The sequence below is a fragment of the Coptis chinensis genome, chromosome 9 (assembly GCF_015680905.1).
Source record: "Coptis chinensis isolate HL-2020 chromosome 9, ASM1568090v1, whole genome shotgun sequence".
In the NCBI taxonomy this organism is placed as follows: Eukaryota; Viridiplantae; Streptophyta; class Magnoliopsida; order Ranunculales; family Ranunculaceae; genus Coptis; species Coptis chinensis.
Genome location: NC_141464.1, coordinates 25,397,589 through 25,418,700, shown reverse-complemented (window position 1 = coordinate 25,418,700; position 21,112 = coordinate 25,397,589). Strand labels below are relative to the sequence as shown.

Sequence of the window (21,112 nt, the reverse complement as noted above, 5' to 3'; positions counted from 1 at the left end):
GCTTGAATAGCCTTTTGACCACCGGGGGTCTCCTAGCCTCCAATGAGAACTCTATCAGGAGCGAAGAGATCATCAATGGCAGTCCCTTTAGCAAGGAACTCGGGGTTCAAGGGAATTTGATAATTGATTCCCTTGATGTTGGTCAGAATCTTTTCAATGGCCTCAGCAATTTTCACTGGATACAAATGTCCAAGTCGATCTACCGGGAATTTTAGGACCTTGCGCCAAGCTATTGAGGAATTTTCTGCTGACGCAACTCGATTCTCCCTTGCTGATGCCGGTGATGGAATGGATGATGCAAACTTTGCCTTTGAGACAGCAAATGCTGCTATCCTAGAAGCACATCAAAACTTGTATTCTCGAGATTCGCAAATTTAAAATCTGATGGCCACATCGAAATGAGAAGTCAGATTTCGACACATGTTGAATAAATTTGATAAAACTGGAAGCACGTGATGTTGCATGCTAGGGGTATTATTGTCATTTCAAAAATACAAGCAGATTGACCACAGTCAACTCAATTGACTGACAGTCAACAACCAAAACTATGACTAAACCCTAATATTCAAGCTTTTCTGGATCAAACCCTAATAAACCAACTATTGTTAGGACCAAAGTCTAAAAAACCCATTATTAAACCTTGGAGGTATTACTTGTTGATTATTTCTCTAATTGAAATTAGGATGTTGTCTCCAAGGGGCGTTAGGAATAGGAAAACTATTAATTGAGCAAACATTATCTTGTTGTGACTGTTGTTGTTCATAGGCGAAAGGACAATAGGAGTCAGGATGCTCTGGACTCAAATAGAAATTACATGGATTGGAGTTGACATTCATGACGGAGATTGGTGTTTGTTGAACAGAAATAGCCTCTGATAAAACATAAAAATTGATAAGAGCCCAAAACTGTAGTTTTAACCCTTTAACAGTCATACTTTTAGACCAATTATGTGAGTAATAATTAAGAGTTAACACTGATTACATGTTTTTATGCATTTCAGGCTTCAAAGTCCATTATGTGCAGAAATGTGCCACTTTAGCGAGATAAAGGAGCAAAGGTCGGTTACTAAGGAGTTCCGTGATTAAAGGCCAAGTTTCGATAAGACAAAGCCTTTCTAAAAGCCCGATCAAAAGCTGAAAGGTCGACGCGGGCCGAAACAGCACACACAAGTCAGCAGAACTTCCGAAGGATATATCTTTGGACGCAAACCTCGGAATGGGGCCTACCTTATGTCAAAACGACCGGCTCGGAAAGAGATTTCCAATGGTTTAAGCCTTGACACAATCAGAGGAGCAGAAGTGGACAGAAAGTCTATTGAAGCCAACTGTAGCTGGAGAGGCCTTTTTGGACTGAAAGAATTGGGTTTTGGGCCTGATTCTCTGGCCCAAAACATAGCTCCAAGCCCATGCACGATTTTTGGATCTGAATGTATAAAAATAAAAGCTTAGCTCTTTATTAATGGTAGATAGTTAGACCTAGAAATAGATTAGATTAGTAGCCTCCATTAATGAATTCTAGATCTAGTTTTTCATGTAGATTAATTAAGTTTAGTTCCATTTCAATTATTGTATTAGATTAAACCTTTGAATCTTGTTCTTCATTTTGATTAGATTAATAAAGTAGTATTTTTATCAATTTCGATTTTTGTCATTTCCATTTCTAGATCTAATTTCAATTCCTGCCTTTATTTCATTTGAGTCATTAAATTAGATTTCATTATTGTTTAATTAAGTAAATTTCAATTCTTTATATCATGTTTAGTTTAAAAGTAATCGGAAATGATTGCGTAATGATTCTCGGCTAAACCTCCATTAGAGGGGGTTGAGAAGCCTTGATGAAAGCTTGATTCCGAATATCGTAGATTCGTCGTAATTTCCTTTCCACTCTAGAAACGATTAGTTCACCATGAGAATGGGTTTAATCGTTCACATGCTAGTTATGAATTGGTAGGAATACCATGTGTAATTAGGGATTAGGAAGAACCAATTGTTAAGCGAAGCGATTCAATTCGGATTACGACGATTAAATGTCGTTAATAGGATTAAGTCGAGTTAAGGTGGAATCAATCCCCTTCTAACTCCTTATCATCGAATCAACGTAGCATTCCCTTAGTTATCCCCATCGTCGACTAGTTGCATTTCGTGGATAGTTGCATCGCAGTCTAGTTGTTATTTTCGTAAATCTCTCATTAGACTTTAAGTAGATAGTATGAACACGTGAGAACATAGCATGCGGAAGGACTAAGAGTGGAACGAATCACTCTACTCCACTATATCTCAATAGAGTTGAGAGTAGAATCTTTGATAAATATAAGCATCATAATTTAGTTTTAGTTTACTTACATTTTGATTTCATCGTTCATTTCGTAGGTAGACTATTCAATTTTACCCTTTTATTAAAAATGATAAAAGTTTACCTACGAAATGAACGATAAAACTCAAAACGTAAGTAAACTAAAACTTTATACGTGCCTATATTTTATCAAAGATTTCTACTCTCAATCCTATGAGATATAGTGGAGTAGAGTGATTCGTTCCACTCCTAGTCCTTCCCAAGATGTCAGGTTTCTCACGATAAGTAAACTTAACTAAAGTCTAATGAGAGATTTTACTTAAATGGCAACTAGACTACGATGCAACTACCCACAAGATGCAACTAGTCTAATTATTAGAACAACTATAGGAATGCTACGCCGATTCTATGATAAGGAGTTGAGGGGGATTGATTCGACCTTAACTCGAACTTAATCCTACTAACGATCAATCGTCGAATCCGAATTGAATCGCTTCGCAGACAACTGTTACTCCTAATCCCTAATTACACATGGCATTTCTACCAATTCATAATTAGCATGTGAACGATTACACCCATTCTCATGGTGAACTAATCATTTCTAGAGTGAAAAAATAAATTACGGCTCTAATAACGATAATCGGATCAAGCTTTCATCAAGGCTTCTCAACCCCTCAAATGGAGGTTTAGCCGAGAATCATCACGCTTATCATTCCCAATGGAATTCAAACAAGACATGATATAAAGATTGAAACTTTGCTTGTTTAAACTCAATTCAAAACTACTAATGCAATAATTGAATTAAACTACTAATGACAAATAATTAAATCTACGAATTGAAATTAAACAGTTAATGGAAATGAAACTAGATTATGGAGAACACTATTTTATTAATCTAATGAATAATAAAACAATGATTCAAATACTAAATTAATAATCTAACTAATCTAGGTCTAGCTATCTACGTAATAAGGGAATTTAGATCTAAACAATTGTAAATGACAAGAATTGAAATTGACAAACTAGCTATTTTATTTTTCAAACTAATGAAGAACAATGATTCTAAAGATTAATCTAAAACAATAATTGAATTTAAACTAAACTTAATTTTATTACATGAAAACTAGATCTAGAATTATCTATATTTTTAGGTCTAACTAGCTACCGTTAACAAAGAGTTAAGCTTTGGTTTTTATACTTTCCAATCCAAAAATCGTGCATGGGATTGGAGCCATGTTTTGGGCCAGAGAATCATGCCCAAAACCCAATTATTTCAGTCCAAAAAGGCCTCTTCAGCTGCAGTTGGCTTCAACAGACTTTTCGTCCACTTTTTCTCTTTTGATTGGATCAAGTCTTAGACCATTAGAAAGCTCTTTCCAAGCCGGTCGTTTTGACATAAGGTAGGCCCCATTCCGAGGTCTGAGTCCAAAGATACGGCCTTCGGAAGTTCTGCTGACTTTGTGTGCTGTTTCTGCCCGCGTTGACTTTGATTTCAGCTTTGACCGGGCTTTAGAAAGGCTTTGTTTTCTTGAATCTTGGCCTTTAATCACGGAACTCTTTAGCAACCGACCTTTGCTCCTTTATCTCGCTAAAGTGGCACATTTCTGCACATAATGGACTTTGAAGCCTGAAATGCATAAAAATACGTAATCAGTGTTAACTCTTAATTATTACTCATATAATTGGTCTAAAAGTATGACTATTATAGGGTTAAAACTACAGTTTTGGGCTCTTATCAAACCAACCCCAAACAGCATTTTGCTTGTCCTCAAGCAAAGATGAGAAATTAGAATAAGTGACCAAAAATGGAGTTCTATCTACTCTCGTTTCGCTGAGTGCGATTGCATTGACCATATGCAACAAGGCCTTAAACCACTAGGAATTTCCTAGTGGATGAGTTATAGCCTCGCGGAGAGTTTTCGATGAAGGTACTCACAAACTTCATCTATACTACAACGACTAAGAAATAAAACTATTGTTTCCTTATTCATGCTCTAAATTAACTATACCTCTCACTAGCAATGGATATAGAGTAATCAAGTCGAAACCTAAGCTAATATATGCATAATAATCAATCATCTATAATAAACATATATACAATGAGTAATACTATGAAATGCCTAGCAGGTTCGTTTCTGAAACTCGGAATAGCGTCCATAAGTAGGTTCTCACAATAATAGTCAATATACAACACTCTGATTTTTCCACTCAAGTTTCGCTACTCCAGTGTGCAGTGGGCACACTTTACCTTACAATCTCAATGACAACAAGGAAGCCGGAGTCGATCAAATACATCTGCCACTTACTATCACACTAACCTATTCCTAATTGAGCTAGAGGTCTTTATTAGGTGTTGCATGCGGGGATTAGGAGATGGTTTAAGAAGGAAGGAAATGGATATTCAAAAAGGACAAGTCTGAGATAATAGAGTCTTCATATTACTAGAGAAAACCTTATTATTTACTTTTGCTTCCACACTTGGTTTCCATCCTTAGCCATATTTTTTTCTTTTTCTTTGGCTTTTGACTCTTTTTATTCTATTTTTTTGGAGTTTTTATTTTATTTCTATTTTTATTTTTCTTTTCTTTGGATGGAAACTTCTCTTCTTATTTTCTGAAGTAATTAACTAACTTTTGTTTACACAGGTTTTTTCTCTTCTACTTTCTTCCTCATTCTATTCTCAGACTTATCTAGATTGGGTAGGTTGATTTTTTTTTTTTAATTTGTTTTGTTTTTGTAACAGGGTAAAGGATTTGTGGTTTATGAAAGGCTAAAGAAAGGCTCAGAGGTGCGACTAGCGGAAAATAATTCATAGGTTTGAATTTCTGGCTATATCGATCCAAAAAGGGCCTAAATTCTCGCTTAGGATATGGTTTAGTGATCAAGCAAGTGGACGTGTGATTTCTCTATCCGAATTTTACTTCTCCCTTGTGTCATTTCTCAAATGTTTCGCTCATATAAGGCTTTAGGCTATATTCTCACAGGATTTGTAGAATAAGTACTCTAGCCTAGATTTTAAACTTCTTGCTAACAATCATAGATACTCATGTAATATATTTATAGATATATGCAAAGATTATTACCTACATATTAACCTAAGTTTCTAAAAATTATTCTAATGCAAAAGCTACGTGAGACTTCTAGATTATTAAGAGCATAGAGGAGGAAAAGAATACCAATATTCCTAAGTGTATAACATGAACTTATTTATTTATATTTTTGAATTTTTGAAATTTTAACTAGAAAACAAATGCATATTATACCTATCTATATCCTAACAGATGCCTTAATTACACGTGTTTCTATGCCCCCAAACAAGATTCATGTTTTGTCCTCATAGCATTTAAATAAAGAGGGTAGGAAAAATACCATTGAAGCGCGTGAAATTCAGGAACATCTGCAAAATAAGGTTAGAATGTACTAATATAGGAAATAAAAAACTGACGCAACTCTATAAGAGTTCCACCCATTATGGGGTTAACAAGAATCAAATTGCTTGGGACATAAGCAGACACTAACTAGAATTAAAACTTACCTTATCTCCCACTTTATTCATCATCCTCCTCATCATCATCTTTTCTATAAAGAAGTGAGGTTCCTTCGCCATCTGCCATGCCATGATAATTTGCCGGGCTTCCGCCATTTATCATCTATTATTGCTAACCTATTAAGTGCCACTTGGTCTGACGGGGTGTAGGGTGCAACCTGATGAGGTTCTATCCTCCACCCTTGCCAAGTCATTGCACGGAAAGATCGAATAATACTATTGGTGGGTCGCGACCGATTGTCGATCGTAATCCAATCCGTGGAAGCGTGTACAAAAACAGGGAAAGAAACATAGCATAATACGAGAAATTAGAACAGGCATAAGAAGGTACTTATGCCTCATGCTATGGGCTCGTGCTAAACTAGACATCAAGGTTCTGGGAAGGTCATGGCACATACGTCCCGTGGCTAAAGTAAGGAAGACGCTACAAGTGGCATCATTCACAGAAGAAAAATGCCATTCCCCTAAAATGTTTAGCATGATCCAAAACATAACAGTTCCTATGTTCATGGACAGGCTACCAAAAGCGACGTTATAGTCCCCTTGGTCCTCGATACGGAAAATGCCTGCCCCATACGACTCATGTAAAAACTCATAAGTGTAGACATACATATTATCTACCCAATAGCACCATAGGTCTTGTATTTCAGCGGGCATAGCAAGTCCAAGAACAAATGTTAGCAAGAACCTGGTAATTTCCATTGGTTCATCATCAATGTTGATGGAGAACACTTGTTCTCCATCTGGTCTCTCAAAGAAAATGCAGTTATCGTAAAAATAAGATGATAGTGTTGGAGAATAAATTGCATTGGGTCTTACCATAAGCGTTTCCCAGCCTACGTATGTGATCGCCTCGCAAAACCAAGCACCATAAGTAGTGCTTTGGAACAAATCTTCAAAAGACTGTTCCGGTATCAATGTAGGAGATGTCATCTTAAAATTATGCTCTGGAATAGCTGCGAATGACCCGGAAACAACCAGCAGAAAACTGGAATTTTTCTTGTCCACGGAAGTCAGGCACGAAAAGCGCTCGACTTGAAGCTGAAAAGTCGCCTCGATGATTTTGGAATTCCAGTGTTTGCGCTGAAGTCGCGACTCACCTTGGGGCACGAAAAGGCCCGAGGTGCTGAAAAGCGAAAAATGAGGCGAAACGTGGGAAACGTGGGATTGAAAGGTGAGTGATGGAAGTTAGGTGTAGTGTGGGTTGTGAGTGTAAAATGAATGAAGTTTATATAGGTTTTAAGTTGCTAAAACAGATCGGGAAGTTGCCAAAAAGTTTTTACGGCAGTTTCCGGAAATACTAAAATTTCCAAACCCGAAAACGGAAACAACTCATATTCTTGATTCTAAAACAACCCTAGTATCTTTTAGGTTGAATTTATGATAGAATATACCTATTTTATCGAGATTTCATCCTACCATGATATTTATTCATAGATATGCCTAATCGGCCATATTCTCACCCTGACTCCGAAATAACTTCTAAAACGAGAGTCATATAAAAATCATGCTGGAATAGATAACACCACCCCCAAACAATTTGGGAAGGTGGGGTCAATATTAAACAGCCACGCATAATAAAAATAACGACATTATATTAAAATTGGCATTAAATGCCCTTTTACTACAAAATCCAAATTACGGAATTAAAACTTACATTAAAACAACTAACAATAATAAAACTACAAAACAAAAATATCAAGCTATACTATCCCTAACCACTTCGGTACTGGTAGCAGAGGGCACACGCTCAGGAGATGGCTCCTGAGCTCCCCATGGGCCAACACCATTCGTCTTTCGGCGACGACGCTCGTGCCTCGATGGTGTGTCCTCAGAAGGAGAATCCCCGTGAGGTGGGAATCGTGCAAGCATGTCGGCCCGGAACTGGCGCTGAGCTTCTAGCTCAGTCCTCATCAGTTCCCACCGCTCGTCCTCCCGCTGGGATCGGATCTCGAAGTTATGATGGATAGTAGCCTGTCGAGTCCGGAGGTCTTCACAGATAGTGTTGAGTGAACGCATGCCACGATAAATTACGGCCATGCGTTCTGCATCTGACCAACACCTCTCCAAGGCATCAGCATCAAAACAAGTCAAGTCCTCCTCATCCTCCGAGGCATTCTCATTTCCACCTTCCTCTTCATCCTCTTCCCTATCCTCAGGCAACCTCCAAACTCGTTGGACACAATCCTTATAGATACGAGGATTTCGGTGCAGGGTGAGGTAAATCCTATCAGACGCCGGAGCTGCTCTCAACTTCAGCATGATCTTGGTTATCAAAACAGGGAGAGGTGCAATAGACTTCCCTACTCCCCTAATCATGTTAAGTAAAAACTCCAAGATACAGAACTCGTACTTCTGCTCCTGGAGTATCCATAAAATGTGGAGGCAGTTCAGACCGATGTCGCTGACCTTCTCCTTTCCTAGGACGTTCCGACCAATCCACTGAGCTGCAGCCCACCGGGTGGTCCCGAGGGAGGATGCTCGGGCGAACACAATGCGAGTTCGCATTGTAGTTCCCTTCGATAACTGTCACGTGCATCAACAGCTCTACCCCATTATATTGTGACTCCTGTAACGGGACATCCAGATGGATTCTAGGCGGAATGCCTAGAATCTCAGCCAACAACCCAGCAGTTATTTCCTTCCTCCTTTTCGCCACCATAACAAAAATTCTATACCCCTCCACCTCCCTCGTGTTGTAAAACCGTCGGACTAAGTCTTCATGGTAAAAGGCTTCGGTCGAGTACCACAAGCTATTCCAGTCTCTACTGATCATTTTGTCACCGTAAAACGGCGCGAAGTGGTCTCCAGTAAATGCTTGCTCCGGCAAAATTCGACGTTGTTGAGCCATTGGAGTGTTTGGAATGTAGTGGGGGTTGGAATTTAAGTCAACCGAATGAAACAACCAGTGGTGGTGGTGTGGTGGTGGCACGACATCTTAAATTTTTTACTTTTCGCGGGTTTTTGGTGATGTAAGTTGGTGGATTTGGTGGTGGTTTGGTTTTAGAGAAGATTTGAACTTGATTTGAATCTGGGCGTGGGTTTAATTAGGTTTCTTTTTTAATTTTTGGATTTAGGTTTTGAAGTTTTGGTTTTTGTTTGATAATGGCGGTTTGAGAAGATGAAGGACCACTGTTGGTGTGGAGGAGCAAACGCCGGGTGCTTCTTAGTCTTGCTGAAGTTGGGCCCAAGCCCAATTCGAAATTTTCTAATTTTTCGATTTTTCGCGTCACTTCAAACTAATATTGCCGCTTTGTTACCGGTCCGATTTTTGCGAATGAGATATGGAAATGATCAGGAGAGAATTTCCAATCCAATGATCCATAAAACACTCTATTCCGACCATAGATGACATATAAGATAGTGGAAAATGCCTCAAAGTGCGTGAATGACATACGTTATGCGAACGAATGAACTCTAAATTCATAGATTATGTCAACCCGAATCAAAATACAATTAAACGGCCTAAGCAACTCTAATGGGACCTAAACATTATAGGACGGAAATACGAACACCCCACCCCCAAACAAAATTTTTTACAACAAAGTTTAGAAAATTTGTTTTTTTAAGTGGGTCTTTTAAAGTCAGATTCCGAGACTTCCTAGATTACTATGTTTATTCTTTAATATATATATATATATATACTTTTATAATGAAAAACAATAAGCAAGAAAGACATAATTCACTCCATAGAGAAACATGACTCAAAAATCTGAGAAAACATGCAAGAGTGGAAAACGTGAATTATGTTAAATGTGGACTTAGGATCCGGTACTTACAGCCACACACTCCATAGGGAGGGCCCGGTTACCTTAATGGTGCACTCACCAATATATGGAAATGAAAGGAAATGCACCAAACACAAAAGTTGAGTCATTTATAGTCAGATACTCGAGACTTTATCTAAACATATGTATGAACATGCAGTTTATCATATATCAACAACCGAAATAGTTGTGGATCATTCCATAAATAAATATCACAAAAAACATATCCAAACACAATCAAGCCCCAAGATTTCCTATAACGCAACCTAGTGAAATGAAAGCGAAGTCGGACAACCCTATAACGTAACCTAGCATGCACCTTCTTTTTCATTTTTGAATGAGAGGGTGTCCTAGTGAATAAGTGTGGAAAAGTGAATGGTTGTGGAAGATATGATGGATATGGATAAGTTGTAGAAGGAAAGCATGGAAAAAATGAGGATGTGTGTTTAACACAAAACTCATTCATAGTGTAGGTAGGGACTGTCTCAATTGTGAAAATGAAGGTGTCAAATGGTTTGTCCTTCTGAAGTATTTGTTTACTAGGTGGATTTAAAAAATTATGAATCACAGAAGAAATAAAAGGATCGAGTGCAAACTCGAGATCCCTTTGAAAGGGTGGAAAGAGGGGAGTCGAGTTGGATGTTGTGCAAAGTAGTTCTTGATTGGGCTCTAAGAAACTCATCGAATTCCTCATCTAGATTGGTCATATCCACGTTACTATGATAGTCATCTATATCTATGAGAAAGTCATCTATGTCATCCTCATCCGTAATATGTGTATCGACTAGTGTAGGGATGAAAATGTTGGAGTCTGAACTTCCAAATGAAAGAAATTTGGGGATATGATTATCGGGGAACGTGTTGTTGAAATAATCTCGATCGAAGCTCTCGATCATGCTAACCTCTCTATCCATAGACGAATCGGGTAAATGTGTCTTTGTTTTAAAAACATTTACTTCAACAGCAAGATGGCCAAAAGACATGGACATTGAACCATCACGGCAATTAATGAGAACATTGGCAGTTGCCCGGAAAGGACGCCCTAAGATGATCGGGACAGAGTCGTTAGCGACTTCTGTATCGAGGATTACAAAATCAGCCGGATAGTAGAAATCCTGAATTTTTACCAACACATTTTTCGACCACACCTTTAGGATACTTAATAGACCGATCAGCCTAATTGCAACGCCATTTTAGTGGGTTGCATCTCGCCTAGACCTATTTGTCTATACAAATAAAACGGGAGTAAGTTAACACTGGCCCTCAGGTCTAATAACGCGATCGTCGTATAAGAATCTCCTAAGGTGCATTGTACTGTAGGACGACCAGGGTCCTTGTACTTAACAATTCCATTATGTTCGAGGATAGTTGGGAATTGTTCTGTTAAAAAGCGTCTTTTGGTATATTGGTCTTACGCCTAGTAGTACACAACTCCTTAAGAAACTTAGCATGATGTGGTAGCTTTTTAATAGCTTCGAGGAAGGGAAGGTTTATAGTTAGATTCTTGAAAACGTCCCTAATCTCCTCATAATTAGTATCCCTAGTTAACATGGCTAATTTTTGTGGAAACTGTGGCTTCTGTCTATATTTAGCAATGGTATCACCTGGGTGTTTAACCTTGGCTTTCTGTTTCTTAGGTTGTGTTGTAACTGGTACCTCTACAGTGGTAGGCTCTTCAGTTTTTATTTCGGTATCTAGTAAAATAGCAGGTGTAGGGGCTACTGGTGGGGTAACTATAGGCATAGTTACTTTGTTATCAACCACTCTGCCAGAACGGAGAGTGGTGATGGCCTTTAGCTCACCTACATTTTCATATTCATTACTAGTATTATCGGTTACTTCAAAGGCTGTGTTTGTTGTTTTAAGATTAGGTATTGCGTGACCTGGAAACACACCTTTGGGTTGGGCTTTATCTTGGGCCAACTGTTGGCTTAAATTATTTACGAATTGTAGAAGCTGTTGGTTAGATTGAGCCATGGTTTGGAAAAGTTTTTGGCTCACTTGTATGAAGGTGTCAAGACGATCCGGTTGTGTGGGTGTAGTAGTCACGGGTGGTGTGACTGGAACTATTTTGCGTGAATTATTTATTGGCAGATTTTGATAGTTATTATTTACCGGGACGATACCTCTATTAGCATTATAATTATTATAACTACCCTGACCTTGTACTTGACCTTGTCGAGGTTGCACTTGGTTGTTGTAATTATTAAAATTATCCCCACTCGCCCTTGTCGTGGTGGAGCTTGGATAAAAGCGGCGCGTTGGCCTAACATATTGATTATTGTAATTCCGGAGGTGTGACGTGTTGGTTATTTCTCCAACCGAAGTTGGGATTTTGTCTCCAAGGGCGTTAGGTTCACTATTAATGGAACAAGCCCTGTTCATAGGCTATAGGGACGATGGAAGTCGGGATGCTTGAGGACTCCAACGAGAAACTACATGGATTTGAATTTACATTCATGACGGGGATAGGCTTTTGTTGAACAGAAATGGCCTCTACCTTTTTAGTAAGTGATTCGATTAGAGTTTTAAGCTCGGGATCATGTTTAATTTCAAACATACCAGCAACCTTAACTGTATTAGAAGAACTAGCGGAGCGGTGGATATCATCACTACCCCCCCCCCCCCCAGTTGTTATTTCGCTTTAGTTTTGATCCTCTATAAATTTATAAGCCTCCGAGGCTCCTTTACTTAAGAAACTACCCCAATCATTAAGTCAAGGACTTCTTTATGGTGGTGTAGAAGTCCTTTGGAAAAAGGCACAAACTAACGTGTCTTTCGCTAAGTTATGATGTGGACACTCTATAAGGAGATCGGTGAAACGATTCCAAGCCTCGAAAATGATTCATGAGGATTTTGTCGAAAAGAAATGAATCTTGGAAAGCATCTCATCCGTCTTTTTAGGGGTGGGTAAAAATGTTCCATAAACAATTTGAACAAGTTTTAGCCCACGAGTCCACGTAATTAGCGCTTTGGGCAGTTAACCAAGACACCGCCTTATCGGCTAAGGTGAAAGGGAATACCCTCAGTTTAATTTGTTCCGCACCAACCGTAGGATGATGGAATGTTGTAAGGACTTGTTCAATCCTACGCATGTGCTGATAAGGTTTTTCATGGTCTAAACCATGAAAAACATGTAACAAATTAAAATATTTGGGGGGATTCGGAAATCCCCCACTGGGTCTTCTAGAACGATGCAAGATTTGGGGCTATCGCTCAAGGCTTTATAAAAGTCCGAGAGAGGAGTCTCTCCTTCGTCGGGCATTGTGTCAGGTAGAGTATGTGGAATAGTAGCTACAGGTGCAATGAGTGGTATACTAGATAGGCGTGCTTGTTGATGTTGCTGTGTAATTATGCTCGGTGTTTTTGTTCGACCAGATCTTAATCTCATACAAGGCTAAGACCAAACTTAGCTAATTACGTCAACACTCCAAACAATCCTGATATACTAGTATAAACCTCTAACAGGAGATGCGAGGTGTGGAAGAAAGGAATACCTGATTGCGTCCTTGCTTCGCTTATGAATAGCGTCTTGTTTACGCGTGTTCAGTGTATATAACTAGTTAGAATATTGAAAAACTTGAAAAATCAAAGTTCGAATCAAACATATGGAAATCTGGCAAAATTCAGCTCAGGGCGCGGGTGCGCTCACTTTGGGCGTGGGTCGCGCTCAGTGTTAGTTCAAGTTATAGTGTTTGGGCGCGGGTTGCACTCAGCTTCCAGTAACTTGAGCGCAGGTGCGCTCCTTTTGGGCGCGGGTGCGCTCCGTGCAAATTTTTCTCGGAAGTTTTCAATACTGAAATGGACAACCACAGTATGAATCAAACAAGGGTGGGTGGGTTTAATGGGACTTTGAGAAGAGTACTTATACTACGAAAATAATGCGAAAGTGAAACTAAGATGGCAGCGGCGCCATTTGATAAAACATAAAAATAATAAAAGTTTACCTACGAAATGAACGATAAAACTTAAAACGTAAGTAAACTAAAACTATTTTATGTGCCTAAAATTTATCAAAGATTTCTACTCTCAATCCTATGAGATATAGTGGAGTAGAGTGATTCGTTTCACTCCTAGTCCTTCCGCATGCTGTGCTCTCTACGTATAAGTAAACTTAACTAAAGTCTAATGAGAGATTTACGAAATGGCAACTAGACTACGATGCAACTACCCACAAGATGGAACTAGTCGACTATTAGAACAACTATGGGAATGCTACGCCGATTCTATGATAAGGAGTTGAGGGGATTGATTCCACCTTAACTTCGACTTAATCCTACTAATCCATTTAATCGTCGTAATCCGAATTGAACTGCTTTGCAGGACAATCTGGTTACTCCTAATCCCTAATTACACATGGCATTTCTACCAATTCATAATTAGCATGTGAACGATTACACCCATTCTCATGTTGAACTAATCATTTCTAGAGTGGAAAGGAAATTACGACGGCTCTACGATAATCGGGATCAAGCTTTCATCAAGGCTTCTCAACCCCCTCAAATGGAGGTTTAGCCGAGAATCATCACGCTATCATTCCCAATGGAATTCAAACAAGACATGATATAAAGATTGAAACTTTGCTTGTTTAAACTCAATTCAAAACTACTAATGCAATAATTGAATTAAACTACTAATGACAAATAATTAAATCTAGGAATTGAAATTAAACAATTAATGGAAATGAAACTAGATTATGGAGAACACTATTTTATTAATCTAATGAATAATAAAACAATGATTCAAATACTAAATTAATAATCTAACTAATCTAGGTCTAGCTATCTACGTAATAAGGGAATTTAGATCTAAACAATTATAAATGACAAGAATCGAAATTAACAAACTAGCTATTTTATTTATCAAACTAATGAAGAACAATGATTCTAAAGATTAATTTAAAGCAATAATTGAATTTAAACTAAACTTAATTTTATTACATGAAAACTAGATCTAGAATTATCTATATTTTTAGGTCTAACTAGCTACCATTAACAAAGAGTTAAGCTTTGGTTTTTATACTTTCAGATCCAAAAATCGTGCATGGGCTTGGAGCCATGTTTTGGGCCAGAGAATCAGGCCCAAAACCCAATTATTTCAGTCCAAAAAGGCCTCTTCAGCTGCAGTTGGCTTCAATAGACTTTTCGTCCACTTCTGCTCTTTTGATTGGATCAAGGCTTAGACCATTAGAAAGCTCTTTCCAAGCCGGTCGTTTTGACATAAGGTCGGCCCCATTCCGAGATCTGAGTCCAAAGATACGGCCTTCGGAAGTTCTGCTGACTTTGTGTGCTGTTTCTGCCCGCGTTGACTTTGATTTCAGCTTTGACCGGGCTTTAGAAAGGCTTTGTCTTCTTGAATCTTGGCCTTTAATCACGGAACTCTTTAGCAACCGACCTTTGCTCCTTTATCTAGCTAAAGTGGCACATTTCTGCACATAATGGACTTTGAAGCCTGAAATGTATAAAAACACGTAATCAGTGTTAACTCTTAATTATTACTCATATAATTGGTCTAAAAGTATGACTGTTACAGGGTTAAAACTATAGTTTTGGGCTCTTATCAGCCTCTACCTTTTTAGTTAGATATTTGATTAAATTTTTAAGTTCCGGATCAAGTTTCATCTCAAACATAGCGGCGGCTTTAACTATTGTAGATTAACAAGCGGAATGGGAGAAATCGTCACTACCCCCTAGTTATTATTACGCTTAGTTTGATCTTCTAAAAATTTATAAGCCTCTGAGGCTCCCTTACTTAGGAAACTACCTCCATTCATTATGTCAAGCACCTCCTTGTGGTGGTGTAACAGTCCCTTGAAAAAGGCACGAACTAGCATGTCTTTCGCGAGGTTATGGTGTGGACACTCTATAAGTAGATCGGTGAAATGATTCCAAGCCTCTGAAAATGATTCATGAGGATTCTGTGAAAAGAAATGAATCTTGGAAAGCATTTCATCGGTCTTCAGTGGTGGGTAAAAATGTTCCATAAATAGTTGAACAAGTTTAGCTCACGAGTCCACAGAATTTGGCGCTTGGGCAGTTAACCAAGACGCCGCCTTATCGGCTAAAGTGAAGGGAAATACCCTCAATTTAATTTGTTCAGCACCAACTGTAGGATGGTGGAATGTAGTAAGGACTTGGTCAATCCGACGCATGTGCTGATAACATTTTTCATGGTCTAACCCATGAAAAATGGGTAACAAATTAAATATATTTGGGGGGATTCGGAAATCCCCCACTGGGTCTAATAGAACAATGCAAGATTTAGGGCTATCGTTCAAGGCTTTGTAAAAGTCAGAGAGAAGAGACTCTCTTTCTTCAGCCATTACTTCAGGTGTTGTGTGTGGTATATTAGTTAGAGGTGTAGTAGGTGGTATACTAGAAAGCCGTGTTTGTTGACGTTGCCGGTTCATTATGTTAGGCGTTTTTCTTCAGCCTGACCTTAATCTCATGCCTAAGCCAATCTTAACGAAACACAACAACACTCCAAACAATCCTGATATGCTAGTATGAACCTCTAACAGGAGATGCGAGGTGTGGAAGAAAAGAGTACCTGAATGCCTCCTTGCTTCGCTTATAAATAACGTCTTGTTTACGCGTGCTCAGTGTGTATAACAAGTTAAAACTCTGAAAACTATGAGAAAATGGAAATTTGAAACAAACCTGTGGAAATTGGGCAGTTTCAGCAGAGGGCACAAGTAGCGCTCAGAATAGGCCTAAGTAGGTATGGTGTAGCTTCCAGGTTCGATTTGGAGTTCCAAGCTCTTGGTGCAGGAGCGCTCCAATTTAGCCTTGGGCGGGCGCAGTGGGCTTCGGGGAAAACCTCGAAGTCCAGGCGCTTTAGCGGGGGCGCTCGTGTTTTGCCTTGGCAAGGCGCGGGTCGCACTCAGCCAAAGAGTGGAGTTCCAGGCGCGGGTGGCGCTCCAATTATGCCTGGTCGTGCTCCGTGTAATTTTTCGATGAAAATTTTTAGTGCTGAAATGGACAACCACAGTGAGAATCAGACAAGGGTGGGTGGGTTATGGGAATTTGGAAAATTAACAATTCTAATTAAAACAATGCTAAAGGCAACTAAGATAGCAGCGGCGCCATTTGATAATAGTAAAATGAATAGTTTTACTAATGAATAAAGTGATAAAACTCTAAACGAAAGTAAAACTAATAACTGAACTTGTACTAGATTTATCAAAGATTTCTACTCTCGATACTATTGAAGTAGAGTTGGAATAGAAGATTCGTTCCACTCCTAGTTCTTTAGCATTCAAGTTTCCTACGACTATCAATCCTACCAAAGTCAATGAGAGAATTACGAATTATACTACAAAATGCTACGGAATACTAAGGTTTGAATCTAGAATAAGAATTAGGGGGGAATTGAATCCACCTTGAATCCAACTTAAGAAACTAGCATAGATTGTTGTAATCCAATTCTTATGTTCTTACGGTAAGAATTGGTCGTTCTAATCCCCAATTATACATGGCATCTCTACCAATTCATAACTAGCATGTGAGGACGTCCACCCATTCTCATGGCGAATCAACGCCCTTCTAGAGTGGAATAGACTCTTACAACGATTCTAAGCTAACAAAATCAAGTTTTCATCAAGGCTTCATCAAACCCCTCTAATGGAGGTTTAGCCTCGATTCATCCAACTATCATTTCTAAATGAAATTGAATAAGACATAATATAAAAATTCTTCCTTTATTGAATTTAACTAAATAATAATTGAAATCTAAATTAACAACTAAGAATTGAATAACAACTAATAACTAAATTTAGATCTAAGTAATTCAATAAATAACAAAAAAGAATTTAACAAGAACTAACTATTTTATTTATCTAATGAATGACATTCAATGATTCAAATAACTAATCTAAAACAAGGAATGAAACTAATTAATGGAATGGAAAATAATTAATTAAATTTCTCAAAACTAGATCTAGAACTAAGCTTTTTTAATGGCTACTTTCTATCCTAAGCTAATTGATACTTAAGAGCTAAGTCTTGTGTGTGGAAATGGAGGAGACCAGATCCACATTTTCGTGCATGGGCTGAGGGTCCATGTTTTGGGCCGAAAAATCGAGCCCAAAGCCCAATTTCTTCAGTCCACAGGCCCCTTCTCAGTTGGCTTTGACTTCAACAGGTTTTTCATCTACTTCTGCTCCTTTGATTAGGTCAATGTTTTGATTGTTAGAAATCTCTTTCTGAGCCGGTCGTTTTGACATAAGGTACGCCCAATTCTGAGGCCTGAGTCCAAAGATACGATATTCGGAAGTTCTGCTGACTTTTGTGTGTTGTTTTTGCCCGTCTTGGCCTATAATCCCAGAACTTTTTAGCAACCAACCCTTTGCTCCTTTATATCGCCAAAGTGGCACATTTCTACACATAATTGACTTCAATGTCTGAAATACATAAAAGCATATAATTAGCATTAACTCTTATTTATTACTCGTATAATTGGTCTAAAAGTATTATTGTTAAGGGATTAAAACTACAGTTTTGGGCTCTTATCAAGTAGAATGCGGGTCGCGCTTAGTGAAGGCAAATATGAGGTGCACGCGCTCACAAGTAAATAACTAGGGTTGAAAAGTAAACAACTCGTATGCTCTCGAACAGTAGCAGAAAAATTCGAAGAAATTGCGAACAGTTTTTTCAGTGTCTGTGTTTGTGAATAGTGAAAACAATTTTGTATAATCTAAACACGCGATACGTAACAAAGCAAGATGGCAAGCGGTGCCATTTGATAACTAAAGATTAATAGATGTGAAAACATTAATTTAAAACAATACTAAATCATGCATATCAATAATATAATAATACTCACAATATCATAGGATATAGGGAGTAATCATGTTCTCCACTCTTGCTTGTACATACTTGTAACGAATTTAAACTAAAAAACTATTAACTAATGATAGAGTAATATGATTTATGACAACATTAAAAATATGTGCTAAAATAGTAGATATAATGATGATAAAAAAGATTTGAGAGAGGAAATTCCACCACGTGATTCGGTGACGCGATTCTGTTGGCTATTAGTTTAGTCATCAAATCGCTTTTCTTGATCCCTAGTTAACAACTTACATCTCTATAGTCATTGTTATACTAGCATGAAAGTTTAGCTCCACCACAAATCTCTTTGATGGTGGCTCTAAACTCTAGTTCAATTCTTATGATATTTATCTCTAAACAATCATAAGAATCAAACTTGAAACTCTTTTGCAAAACAATAACTAAACTACTAACAAATCATCCTCACGTGGCTTCATAAACCCCCTCTAATAGAGGTTTTAGCCTTGTGTCATCAGATTTATACTAACTAATCAATGAATTAAAGACATCAGAATAAAGAGAGTTAAATACTAAAGCTTTTATTGATGGTTTAATGGTGGCTACAAACCCTTATTATAAACTATACTAAACTAAATTATTCTATAAAGAGAGAGAGAGAACCCTAATTACAACTAAACTAGAGTGGGAGAAACCAAGTTTTGTTTAGTCTCAAGCCTCTTTATATAGAAGAGGGTTAGGGTTATATTTTCATGCATGGGCCCAAAAGGAGGACTATGGGTCTCTAATGTGAGCCCAAAGTCTATTAGGTTAAGTCTAAAGAGGCCATAACTGTTAAAACTTACTTTAGTACCATTTTCATCCACTTTTCTAGCTCTGATTGGGGTAAGGCTGGGTCCATTGGAAAGATGATTCCCATTCGGTTTTTTGACATAAAGTAGGCCAAATTCGGAGGCCCGAGTCCAAAGATACACCCATTTGAAGTTATATTAATTGTTTTGTTCTATTTCTATCCGAATTGACTTTGACTTCCCAGCTTTGATTGGGCTTGAGAAAGGTTTTTCTTCTTGATTCTTGGGCCTTAAATGTAGAACTTTTCTAGCAATCATCTTAACTCGTTTTCAATGCAAAAATGGCATCTTGAAGCACATAAACAACTTTAAGACCTAAAATATACAAAAATAATTAAACATTACTAACTCTTTTTATTATAAACATAATTGGCCTAAATAGAATACTATTAATGGTTCAAAACTACACTTTTAGGTACTTATCATATGGTACATTTGGATAGGGTAGAATGTGTTGTCAGTTGGAGAGTTGACCAAAATCTAGATATTACATATGACTACTACATATTTTGTTTCTCTTCTTCCAGATCAAACAACCATCTTCTTCCCAACAAGCAAGTGATAATTACTATTGAAAAAATATGTCTAGACATGAAAGAATTGCATAAAATCAAAGTTTATGGGTAGCTAGTAGTAGTTCATCTTCTAGTGTTGACGACGCTCAAGATGACTACATGGAAAGAGTAAGAGATGAGCATAATGATATGACTAGGCGAAGGAGGAGGAGGCAGTTATTATTCACTGCTGGGGCATTAATAGGTCAAACACTCATTGAAGATGTGAATATAGACAAGCGAGGTGGATCTGTGTTAGGTAGAGCATATACGTTTAGAGATGGTGGGGATGTACGTAAACAAGTTATACTGAGGGATTATTCCACAACACCTTGTAGGTGGCCTCCTTATAAGTTTAGGCGAAGGTACATGGTGCAAAGAGAGCTTTTCACGATGTTGAAATCTATTGCATCATTCGATGACTACTTCTAAGACAGGGTGGATGGATTGGGTAGGCAAGCAATTTCAGGATTGCAGAAGGGATTAGCTGCAGTTGAACAATTAGCAACTGGTTGTTCATTTGATTCAACGGATCAATATTTTCAACTTGGAGATTCTACAGCAGCTTATTCTCTTAAGCATTGGTGCAAAGCAATAATCACCGCATTTGAGGAAGAGTACTTGAGAAGGCCAACTAAGGCAAACACGGCTAGGATATTAGCTAAAAATACTGAAAAGGGTTTTCCAGGAATGCTTGGATCAATCGACTGTATGTACTGGGTGTGGAAGAATTACCCAACTGGATGGGCTGGACAACATGTGGGGTACAAGAAGGAACTAACTCTTGTGCTTGAAGCCATTGCAGACAAACACTGTTGGATATGGCATTGCTTCTTCGGCTTAGCAGGTTTGTATAATGATATTAACGTGCTTCATCGTTCTCATGTTTTTGAATCATTAGAGCAAGGTGAGTCTCCTGCTGTTAATTTTAATGTGAATGGTAATACCTACGATATAGGATATTATCTTGTTGATGGTATTTACCCTAAATGGGGCACATTTGTTCAATCCATTCATTATCCAACAAATGTTCATGAAAAAGTGTTTAGTTAGCGTCAAGAAGCTACAAGAAAAGATATTGAAAGGACATTTGGAGTTTTGCAGGCAAGATGACATATTATTAAGGCTTCTGCGCATTGTCATAGTGTTGTTGTTCTTGGGAACATAATGAAGGCATGCATTATAATGCATAATATGATTGTTGAGAATGAACGTGAAAGTGGAGTGTGGAATTTGAAAGGTTAGAGGAATGAAAGCATACTGAAGCTCTACCAGGAAGACGATGGCTTTCATTTTGTCTACTAGATGA

General features: G+C 38.1%; 1 protein-coding gene across 1 annotated transcript; it reads left to right on the top strand.

Moving 5' to 3' along the window:
• The first annotated feature begins 19,953 nt into the window (after nucleotides 1-19,953).
• LOC147475328 (uncharacterized) lies at nucleotides 19,954-20,856 on the top strand. The gene is made up of 4 exons (XM_086585378.1): nucleotides 19,954-20,168; nucleotides 20,241-20,442; nucleotides 20,533-20,650; nucleotides 20,705-20,856. Exons 1-4 carry the CDS (start codon nucleotides 19,954-19,956, stop codon nucleotides 20,854-20,856), a joined length of 687 nt encoding a protein of 228 aa, XP_086441504.1.
• The last annotated feature ends 256 nt before the right edge of the window (nucleotides 20,857-21,112 follow it).